Source organism: Amblyomma americanum, chromosome 6, assembly GCF_052857255.1.
Source record: "Amblyomma americanum isolate KBUSLIRL-KWMA chromosome 6, ASM5285725v1, whole genome shotgun sequence".
Taxonomy (NCBI): domain Eukaryota; kingdom Metazoa; phylum Arthropoda; class Arachnida; order Ixodida; family Ixodidae; genus Amblyomma; species Amblyomma americanum.
Window position 1 is genome coordinate 97540774 of NC_135502.1, and position 11749 is coordinate 97552522.

The 11749-nt window shown below is 46.8% G+C and overlaps 1 protein-coding gene across 2 annotated transcripts in view; it reads right to left on the reverse strand.

Annotated features, from left to right (window-relative positions):
- Window positions 1–11350, reverse strand: part of LOC144093907 (cytochrome P450 3A24-like) — a 34048-nt gene extending 22698 nt beyond the window's left edge. For both annotated transcript variants that reach the window (XM_077627659.1, XM_077627660.1), the window contains exons 1-6: window positions 11028–11350; window positions 5384–5480; window positions 4921–4973; window positions 4462–4558; window positions 2525–2641; window positions 29–117 (exon numbers count right to left, since the gene is read on the reverse strand). In XM_077627659.1, coding sequence (XP_077483785.1) covers window positions 29–117; window positions 2525–2641; window positions 4462–4558; window positions 4921–4973; window positions 5384–5480; window positions 11028–11104 — 530 coding nt within the window. In that variant the 5' untranslated portion in view covers window positions 11105–11350. The remainder of the gene's footprint in view (window positions 1–28; window positions 118–2524; window positions 2642–4461; window positions 4559–4920; window positions 4974–5383; window positions 5481–11027) is intronic.
- Window positions 11351–11749: the final 399 nt, after the last annotated feature.

Below are 11749 nucleotides of genomic sequence, written 5' to 3' on the forward strand. Positions count from 1 at the left end.
AACTGAATAAACAAAAGCACTTTCTTACAGTTTCAAATCGATGTTTTCTTCTCTGGACGCTGCGCCTTTTAAGTGTTCCGTTGTCACTAAGGCACAATCTTCGATCAAGGAAACCATCTGCGAATGAAACACAAATGAAAGTCAAAGCGTTGATTATTGAAACTAAACAAGAGAGAAATTACGCATTAGTGTCCACATAAACACAGCCAAATTAGGACCAATTTTTTCAATACTACGAAGTTTCTCTGGAAGCTGCATAACTTCCTTTTGTAAAACATTGAATGCGCTTAGCTGGAGGCTAATGAATAATTGCTTTCTTAATTTAAATCGACTTCAACTCAAAGGAGTACCCTGAAAATATATGAACACACTGAAGCTATAGCAACGGTCGCATGGGACTGTGAGCTAGCTTCAAGATCAATTGGCCAAGCGCGTGTAAAATGACTACTGTTAATCCTAAAAATATAAAAAACGGACAGTCGGAGCGAATTAAGTCCGGTGTCTTGAAGTCATTTACCAGAATTCCGGCTATGAACTACTCATACCTAGAATATAAAACGCTCTGCTGGCCATTGAAGAAACAAACGCTAGCATGATATACCGCCGTTTCGCGTGTCTCGATAATAAACTTAGCTTTCTTTCTATTATTGCTTTTTTCCGATGGTCATCATTCAGAGTCCTGTCCGAGACGTTGCACTTGCGGTGGCCGACATTGCCGTCTTCTTGTTTTCATTGATTAAACGACAACTGCGCGTCATAGTTAGCGAACAGCCGTGTTCTTAATTATCAACTGCCATAAACCAATGAAAACTTTATTTTGATAATGTTGGTACATACCCGACTAATGATAACTTTTGCAACTGCCAGTGAAGCAAGTATGTATATATATATACTTCTTCTCTCGCCCTTCAAGCCAGAATGCATTTTTCGCATCAACGACCGGCTGCACGGATACCTTGAACAAAAATCTAGATTCCGCATGAGAAGCGTTTAAAGGAGACCACTCAACAAATCGACACTCCACGCTGAATCCCTTGCGGCACACAAGGTGAACTACAGTGTCGCAGCATGTTTCGCCACTCCGTGCCATGCGTTTAGTCCTCATTTGAATATGGAGCACGCAGGTTTCATTTGTAGCTACACACTGCAAGAGCAGCTAAAACTCTGGTATATATTTCTACCAACAACGCAAAAGATACAGTATTAAAATTCTAATATATTGAGCCGTTTTATGAAAGAACACACGAGATGTCCCTTGCGTGGAATGCTCCATTTTGAACGCTACTGCTACTGCATTCACTCTACCTGTATAGATATTGCCAGGTGTCTCCAGAATTTCGGAAACTATTCGCTGAGCAGAACTCCATTGCATGTCCAGCGTTCTTGGTCAAAAAATTTGAATATTGAAAAACTGTAACGTACTATTATATAAGTATTGAAGGTAAATGATACATCGGAATAACGTCACCCCAGATTACGGCAACAGTTATCGCCGCTGTCCTCCTCACACTCCTTCTCTTACCGTTTCGCACAACGCCTATATTAACACGCATAAAAACAATAAACGTTGTCTTGGCCCAGCCACCGCTGTGTATGGTGCGGATTCTTGAGTAATGACCCATTCTTCAATATGTAGCAAAACCTTTCTTTTATAGTGTTTCGATACTTCTCATCGACCAGTTAAGACTGGCGTAGAAAAACCAATGGGAACACTTTTGACGATAACAAAAAATGCAAGCCTGCCGCCGGGAGATCTGCAGATATATTGATTGTTATTGTGAAACTTGCAATATATGAAAAAATAGCGCTCATAGACTATTTCCCGCTCAAAAATGTTTTTGTCCAGAATTGCTGGGTACGTTCATGTTACCGCTGACATGGGCACTACTGACCCCTTTGTTCCTTTTGACTTCCTACCTTGACACTCCATGCTGGGCTGCGCTAACAAATTTAAAGCTAAGTTTTCCGACGAGTGTTTCTCCATGTTAACGAGCTCAAAATAAACCAGCAAATGAATTAAGGGGTTCAGTCGTAGGTGATGCAACATCTTAGGAGTTCCCGCGTGGAAGCACGGTGCAGGACGAGGCCGATAGAGCCAAGTAAAGATTCGTGACGCTCAGTGTTTTATTTTTAAGATTAGTATTTGCAGCAGAAGAATTAACTTCTCTCAAAATCTCACGGAGAGGCACTCAGTGCCTCCAGCTTTGCCAAATATTGATAGCGGTTAAAGGTCAATGCCTTCTTACATCTGAACGCTCGGTATGTGGCACGAAGTAGGGGTGAGCTCCGAAGATATTCCAACTCTCTGGGCCTCCTTAACGTGCGCTGATGTCTGACTTAAGGGGGCTCTGCTCTTCCTCCTCTAGTGACGTGGCTGCCGCTGCCGAGACAGCATCCGCGACATCGAGCTCATCGGTCGAACGGCAGAGCCAAAGAGGCACTGCTGCAGGATGCGTGGCAGATGTGATCGCTCAATATTTGCAGGTTGTTCTAAACGTGAAAGTTTCAGAGTACTTCCGCTTACCTTCCTCAGCGCCCCAACGGAGAAAGCCGGGATCGAAGCAGGGCGAACCTTCTGCCATTTCTCCACATCAGCCATACTCATCACATTGTCCAGGAGGGGCTCATTGAAGTTGGCTGTCTGTCAAGCGGAAAATCGAGAGAGCGACAAGATATGGGGCAAGCACTTGGTCAATACTCACTATATATAGTAATGAAATAAATACATCTTGATCAGCAAGGCCTAAGCGACTTCTGCCGCAAGGCTTAAGCCTATTTAAGAGAGCGTAGTTGGGAGACTGTCGAAACTTTCAAAGAGCTCTTCTGCAGCTTCATTTCAGCGGTTGAGCCAAATAGCTGAAAACGGTCTTTTGTGGTGCGGCTGAGGGCCGCTGGTCCACTTCCATCGACACTCCACGGGCCCCAGTGTATGGCGAGGACTTGGTACCTTTCGGCGACACCTGACTCGCCTGAAGGGAGGCTTCCTAAAGGGACGCAGCATGGCATACACGGCCTGATTCAGCACTTCGTCACGATAACAGGTACTTCAGAGAACGTTCTGTATATTGCGCACAGTACTTGAATTTCTGGAGCACATCAACTCGTGCACGGCGCTGACATGTGAATGGACGAGCTTCAGAATACGCGAGGCAGAGATTGCTGCGTGGAAAGGCATAGTGGGAAGTAATGCGTGTATCTTGGTGGTGTGTGGAGTCAGGTTGACAGAGGAAAGGATGCGGCAGAAAAGGGAAAGGAGCTGAGTCGCTGTCGTCAAAGTTTGGCGTGCAGCATCACACTTTAAGGTTTTAGCGTTACTTGCCTATGGAGTGAAAACTTGTCTGTCTGTGCATAAGTGTGTGTGGGGGGAATAACAATAGATGGTGCCCATAAAATATGGTGTCCTCATGTAACCTGGCAGGTGACGGTTCAATTAATGATTGGTCGCGCGAGGAAAGAACCAACCGGTGGCAGCATCTGGCATTACAGAGAAGCGGCGCACCACTTAACCGCTGCGCGACTACGCCAGGAGTGGTATGAGGACTTCCGGGGATCTCTGAATGTGAAGCAGAGAAAGACCAATTCTGCGTATATGGACATTAACCGATTACCTATCGCGTCATACCATTAAGGCGAACCGCTGCCCGCGGTACGGCGACAGCCTTCATGTAGTTAGCGAGCAGACCCGAAGAGGTGCAGCGGCTACTTAGAGCCATGCAGAGGTAAAATTGCCAGCTGCGTGGCATCGGCCACTCCAGACGTATGGTCGCGCTGGACATGCTGGTAAATTTAAGCGTTGTAGCGAAGTCGGAATGGTTTCCTTGATTATATGCTCGGATGGCAATTCGGTTGGTTGGGTGCGGTTATGTTAGAAATGGATACTGCTGCAAACTTCACTGTGAGGGGCTATGGCCAACGAGAAATGTGAATGTTCTTTGAGGCCGGCTCTAGCGGCGGTAGAGATGCCGCCATAGCACGCTGGGGTGACGCAACAAGTACTATTAATGGGTGATGTCAGAACACTGAAGATTCTGGCCTGGCGTCTTTTTCGGGCCATTATTGGAAAAGACCTGGGCAGAAACGAGAAATGTACAGCCAGTAGAAAACTCTGCAAAACAAGCCACCTGTGCAGCAGCGTAAGAACAAAACACAAGTTATAATTACATCACGAAAACCGGAAAAATACTACCGCTAAAATTAAGAAATTTTGAACCAACGCTGGCAATCAAAACTCAAGGTACGCCGGTCTAATCATCAGAAAGACGGCTATAAATGAGCCCGATGAACCTTTGACTAATATCTCGTGAAGTAGATTGCTTTCCAGCAAAGCTTAGTCACGTTGGATATTTCTATAACATCTTATATGCAAGTTTAAGTCACTTTCTGCCATTGAGGAAATTCTCATTCTCAAATAAGTACGCGGCCAGAACAGAGGTAGTAGCTATATATTCAGGTAGTACCCACCCTTCGGTTCGGAAGAGACTTGAAATCCTTCACTAAGACATCCTTCACCAGTTTTGGGTCTGCGACAAAGAGGACAGCCTTGCCCATCTCGAAAACTCTGAGGGCAAAAAGGTTGCATTATAAGCAAAGGGAAGAAATATTGTAATATGGTAGCCTTCTCTCGGACCACATAGGCGTGGTCGTATATTGTTTCACGGTTAATTTAATTTATGTGCGTAACTTTCAGGAGTATATTCCACCAGAATCTTTTTCCATTTATTTTCTGTTTAGTCATAACACATGTCACTTCTGTGGGCGTTGAACTGATCAAAAAAAGATGTGTCTATGCTTTCAAAGCTCGACAACAAAATCCACAAGGATAAGCTTTCTTTATCACCGCCACTGCTAAGGAGACTATCCAGCATTGAGGAAACATTCTGTGAAAGCAATAGAATTAGGATGTATAAGCTACAAACTCACCCAAAAAGCTGCCCATATTTCTTATATCTTGCAGCATCCATCTCGTGCAATGGCTAGAAGAAAGAATAATGAAATACACAACTGCACTAGTCATATAAACGATGTACAGACTGTCAAAAATATATTGCCCAAGTGGTTTGCTTCCAACTCTTGTAGCAGGGCGCTTAAGCACATCTGACAGTCCTGAGCATGTAAGGGTTGAGGGATCAAGTTCCTCCCGCCTTCTTGAGATTAGGGTTCCTGATTATGCAAGACCAGCAGCGCTGCAGGTCTCAGAAGCAGCCCCCTTGGGCTTCATACTTTTTAAAAAGACTGTACATCTCTTTCGCTTCAGAAACCCCAAGCATTATACATGTAAGAACAACAAACGAAGTTTTATTTCTCAATTGTACTAATTTCGCCACCATTTACCACTGTTGATATCTGCCCCCTTCAGAGATTTGCTACCTTCCATTCAACTTACCGTGAACAATAGTCTGAAAGTTGAGCCAAAGAAAACGCTGAATGGCTCGGACACAACGTTCTGGTTCTTCCAGTAGTTGCGCTTCCGTGATGCGTACCTTGAACAGAAAGCACGAAAAAAAAACACGGAAGCTTAGCGATGGCCCGTTGTTCTTGTTGTGCTCAAGAGGATAATGGCGCATACCCACTGCGGGGGATTGGCCAAGACACAGGCGACGACTCACAGGTGCCCATAACGTTAAATAGAAACATTAAAAAATTAAAATTATAAATAAGAATGCATATTTGTTGCTTGAAATTTTTAAAAATCAAACACTGTGAGATTGGGGACTAAAAGGAGAACAGAGCTTTGGAGAATTTTGAATTGAGTCTTTTACACGAGTACCCAGAAGACGAAATTAAGAAAATTTTTGTACGCCAGCCGTTTCATGCCTGAAAGAAAAGTTTGACTGGAGAGAGCACATTCCTGTTGCTGCCCACAAGGGGGCAAACATCAAGAGACAGAACAACCCCAGCAGACAGACTTAGACCTATAGCTGTCGTAACGGGTGCTCTAGCAGGCGCCTCCTCAAAAGAGGAGTAGCGAAGGCAGGTCAAAAGGAAATGATCTATCATCTGTAGGGTTCCGCTCAGAGAGGACGCAATGAACGGGGAGACGGAAATTGATGCACGCGACAACGTAGACGCGTGAAAGAAACATCAAGCTTGCGTGATCGCCATCCTTTACTACACCACGGGTAGAGAAGTTGCTGGCAGTCGGGAGAGAAGGTAAGAGCTGATGCTGCGAATTCATTCAATGGCAGATAACTGCGAAACCTGGCCGCCGTAATATATGCGCAGGGCGGAAGGAGAGATACGACGGGGCCTTGAAGAGATGCCTTTGCCTGGGGATCAGCCACCTCATTGAAATGAATTCCCCTCGGCCCAGGCGCCCAAACCAACTGCAATGAACAGGCGTGGGGATGTACCTAGCATTTGAGTAAGCGGAGTGCCTGTGGTTCCGTAGACGCTGTGAAAGGGGAACACCGGGATAATGAATCTGTCCTATAGTGATGCCTTTTCATTGTCTTCCTCTTTGATTCGTGATCTATAAACGATCCGGACGGTAACTTTTCCTGGATGCACTTGTCTTCAGGTACTGTTCGGATATGTCAGCGCCATAGCCATCCGGGACTACGACTGTATTGCTCTCGTCAGATTTCCGGCCTGCTGCTCTCACCCTGAGTTCAATTCATCCACTAATTTAATCAGGTGTGACTAGTTATCCTGATTTCAGTATAGCTCTGCACAAGTTTTTTGTAAGAACGGCACAAAAATCCACAACTGCGCGAATAATGCTTTCGTTTTCGTCTGCTGTAACTATGCATTCTTCCTAAACATGAGATGCTTAAAAAAAGTCACTTTTTTTCTCCGTAATGCCGTCGTAAGGTATACTTGATAACTGTGTAAATTCCTTTGAAGCTGACAGAAATGCGTCTTGACCAGAACAGTGCGCTCTCAAGCGATTCTGAGGGTTAGTTGAACAAGCTGAGCATGCTTTTATTGCGAAGCAATACTACTTTAGGTCGCACTTCAGCCCTTTCTGTGGCGAGGCGGTGGTAGGCACCATTGACCTTTAGCGTGACCTCGCTGCGTGACGTCACACCATGTGACGTAGAGTGACGTCACACCAGCTGTGTAAAAACAGGGCCCCATCTCACGCCGTCGCGAGGCTAGGCGGTAGCCACCAACGGCGGCTTAACTCCCGCTCCTCTCACCAGGGGCGCTACGGTCGGCGTGACGTCACACCAGCTGTATAAAACAGCTCCGCTCCTCTCGCCAAGGCAGCCATACAGCCAGATGTTACGATGGTGCCTACGAACAAGGCAGCTCGGCAGAATGCAAAGAGGAAGCATCAGCGAGCTACGGAGACGGAAGAAGAACGACTCTCTAAGCGGCGTGCCCAGTATGCAGCTCGGCGACAACGTCCTCTGTGGAAACAGCAGAAGCAAAGGAAGAAATTATGAGTTTGCCCGATCCGAGAATAACACACTATTGCTTCGCAATCACCAGGCTTAACCAAGCTAAGCCACGGCCGTTTTTATTGAAGCCCTCTAGAGCAGAGGCTAGGGAGCGGTCGTACTACATTGTGATGACCTGCGCGCACAGGACAGGACACTGGGAAGAAGCCGTTACAATCAGAAGTAACGATGACGTTACAGCTGGATGTGCGAAAGGCGCTGCACAGGCTGCTGCAACCGAAGCTCTCCACTTCCACATGTCCAGCAATTTCGCACAACGATTTCTAAAATTAGAAAATTGCAAGATACTTCTACGGTATAATTGAAGGTAATGGTCCATTCTTCTGATTAGTAGCAAAATCTTTATTTTACAGGGTTTCTATCGGTCGCATCGAACAGGTAAGGCTCCCATAAGAAACCAATGGGGAACGCTTTTGACGATAGTAAAAACGTTAATAGAAAAAAAATTCAAGACTGCCGCCCGATGATCTTGAGATATATTTATTGTTTTTGGTGAAATCTTACAATGTGTAATAAAAAGGCGGTCACAAATGGTTTCCTGTTCAAAAATGCTTTTGTCCAGAATTGCTGGGTTTGGGACCCCGCACGCATCTCTACTTTTTAGTAGTTAATATGGTTAACTATCTGGCCAATTATAATTATTGTTGCAGCTTCCTGGCAGTAGCTTATACCTTGTAAACTTACAGAGCGTGCCTCAGTGACAGCACCAGCTCACAGGGATATCTCAAATAGAGCAACATATTCTCATCCCTTGCTGGAGTTCTGAGTTATCCGGTGGATATCCTGTCCGGCTTTATTACGGGCTCTTATACATCATATTCTTGTGGGGCAGTTGGACCAGCGTTGCGAAATATTCACTGAAAACGCTGTAAACTGCCGACGTCTCCTCCTGAGGTCCTCCTCCAACCTCTTCCTTGCCTTTTCACCCCTTCTGAGGCCGTCAGCATCGGCGTTTCCAAACCTCTGCAGTTGACCCCAGCGGGGAATAAATATCTGTTCGTCACTGCCATGGAGCACCTCAGCAGATATGCTGAAAATGCTGCACCTCCATTGGGCTCCACTCCAGAGATAGCCCATCTTTTTCTACACGCCGTTATACTACGCCATGAAACCCCTCGTGTTCATCTCAGCGACTACGGCAAGCCTTTTCTCGCCGCCTTACTGGAGCAAGTTCTCCCATGCCTCGAATACCGCGCACAAAACAACATCCACCTATCACCTCCACACCAATGGCCGCTTTCATCGGACCCTTTGAAATATTCTTTCCACTTACACTCAATCTGACCGCACCAAATGGGGTTCCATGCATCGTTACAATTTTTACCTTTGCCGGCAATATCCCGGTGCAGCGAACAACCAGCTACTCTCCTTATTTCCGATCCCGGCCGCGGCGGTCGAATTTCGATGGAGGCGAAATTCTAGAGGCCCGTGTACTGTGCGATGTCAGTGCACGTTAAAGAACCCTAGGTGGTCGAAATTTCCGAAGCCCTACACTACGGCGTCTCTCCTAGCCTGAGTCGCTTTGGGATGTTAAACCCCCTTAAACCAAACCAATCCTTATTTCCTTTCGTATGGCCGTCGTCTTACCTTCGTGATGGAAGCATCTTTCTTTTCAACCCCCGTGCCCTATTTAGCATCCTCTCCACGAATTGTGACGTTACTTCCCGTACTGCCTATTACCGTGAACCTGAACTATTCAACACAGAAGCCAGCCTGGCCTCCCGGAAACAATTAGTTGACTCGACCCACAATGCAGATTCTTTCTCACGTTGTGATGAGATTTTACTCTGGACACCCTTGCGCACACCAGGGTTGCGTGAAAAATTTCTTATCCTGTTTATTTGTCCGTACACAATGCTCGAACAGACATCCCCTGTGAACTATCGTCTTGCTCCCTACGCTCCTGTTAGACCGTCGCTGTCACGACCACAAATACATCAAATAAATATCCGCCTCTGGCATTCGAGCCCACGGAGGCGCGAACAGATGAACTTCTTTGGCCGCTGAGCGAGAGCAGTAGGCTATCGCCGCAGCTGAATACGCCTCATGTTGTTGTTGCTGCTGTTAGCCTTTCAAAAGATGGTACATACCCACAACGGGGGATAAGCCAAGAATTGGGGGGCAGAGGTTGCTATTCACCTGCACTCAGTAAACGCGAAAGAAACGCACGCTGGAAAGCACCACAGGTGTTCTACCTCGTGTTCTACCGCGGTGGGTTCTACCTCGTGCAACGCACTCTCACGCTGTGCATTGCACATCGTCGTGTTCATCAACTTCCATCTGCGGCGCGAAAAGGGAGAGAAAAATGTATAAAGGCCAGAATGGTTGGCTTTTGCCTCCGCTCTTGCCTGGTTCACCGTCAGAATCTCGTCTTACGAATTTGAGCGCCAAGAAGGAAAATCCTGTCTTCATCGTCATCGTTATCGTTCGTGCAAATCTGCTTTCGCAAGTTAATAGAATTTAACAAAAATTATCTCATATTTTTAAGTCTTTTGCACGGTCAAGGCTATATTTGATCTCTGGCGGTGCAGCGCCAACGGCGATGACCGAGCAGCCACGCTTGCTGAGGCGAAGGCAGATCGCCCGAGAGAAGTGCTGTGAGAAACCGGAAGCGTGTACGGCCAGTCGTGTCTGAGTGGCTAATTGCTGGAGGCAGTTCAGGGCGACGGGCGAATTTATTTTCGGAAAGCAGAACCCAGCGATGGGGAGACAAACGACGCGGGCGAAACAGTCCGCGCGAATGTGCCATTCGTCGCTTCCGGCCTTCTCTTCGTCCTTTGCGCGAAATTTATTGTGCATGGACCTCAGCCTTTGATAATTGGTGTGCGTCGCCGTGAATACCTTTAGTCCGAAAAGCGTTCACATAAACGTGTCAATACATTTAACATTCTTAACGGCAGCTCGCACGGTGCCACATCTTTATAGACCTGCGCACTGCTCCGTAACACTTTCTATTGCGACTAATACTAATATATTTTACATCAGTCATTCCAGATTTGGGAAATTTTGAAGGTAAAGTAAGAAAGTATTAACTAGCAGTACTCACATACTTTAGGTTGGGCGAAAAGAGAAAAATGGTAGGGTTTTAACGTACTTAAACCTAGTAGGCGTGGTAAAGCATGTGTTTAGCCTGATTTGTTCAAGGTCTTGATTTGTTGCGATGCCGGCTCGTCTGGCGACAATATAAGACTCAGGTTAAGCTCTGATCGAGCTTCAGCTGATCTGATTTGTTCGCTCTGTAGACGGAATTCGGTAAAGACGACGATGTGTAATGCACACCACGAGAGTGTGTTGCAGTCTAACATAAGTCGTGATGGGCTGCGGCGATAGCACAGTGCCCTCGTGCAGTGGCCAGCCAAGCTGATCTGCTGGCGCCGCCGCTGATTCGACACACAGTTGCAGTAATATTAATTTTATTTTTGCATGGACTGTTGCTCTTCTAGGCTTTTCCAAGGTCCCATTTCCACTGACTGCAGCTGGCGCGGCGCTCCTGCGAACTTACCCGGGCTTACCAGATTTTCTCCTTGGCTTCACCAAAGAGTCTCGGTTGGGACCGCCTTATATACTGCTTTCGCACTTAAATGAAATATAGATAATGTCACCTTGGCCTGAAGCAGTACTCACAGATAGAAGAGGAAGAAAAGGATGCATGCCACCGCGGTTGTGATGGTCCATTCCTGCCACCCAAAATGCACAGCCATTACAGGTCCGAAAATGGGTGACGTTTCGTGCAGCCCAGATGGGCGTAGACGCTGCGCGCGAAGGGCTTGGCTGTTCAGCAAACCACGGACGCCAACGTGCACATAGCAACAGTCGAATCGATATGAAAGGAACAATCGCCGACGGGGCAGAGCCCAATGTGCGTGCACGTGCACCGCAATAATCAATGAAATCTCACGCGTCGGATCAGCTGGAGGCTGGACGGACGCCTCTGTTTACGCGCGAACCCTCTCTGAATGCCGGACGGAAAGCGCGGGCGCAGAATGGGAGAGGGCGAATCGGAAGCCTCGTCCTCAGCTTCCAAGTGGGACAACGCGACCGGGTCCTATACTTTACGATGGAGCGAACATACTCCGCTCGCCACTTTGACGCTGTCCGCCGGAAACCTTCACTGTCGGAATTGAAATAAAACTTCTATACGGCTGGAGCGAAGTTCGGAAAGCGATTCCAGTTCTCGAGAGCGGAGCTGTGGGCCAGTTAGAACATAACTGAAACGGAACGACCGAGAAAAACGCACACTAGAGGAACAAGTGATATGTTTCGAACAGTAGTGGGTAAGAGTGTAAAAAGGAAAAGACAGGGAGTTGAGTGGTTGAGTGAGAAAGTCAGCGTGGTCACCTGGGGCT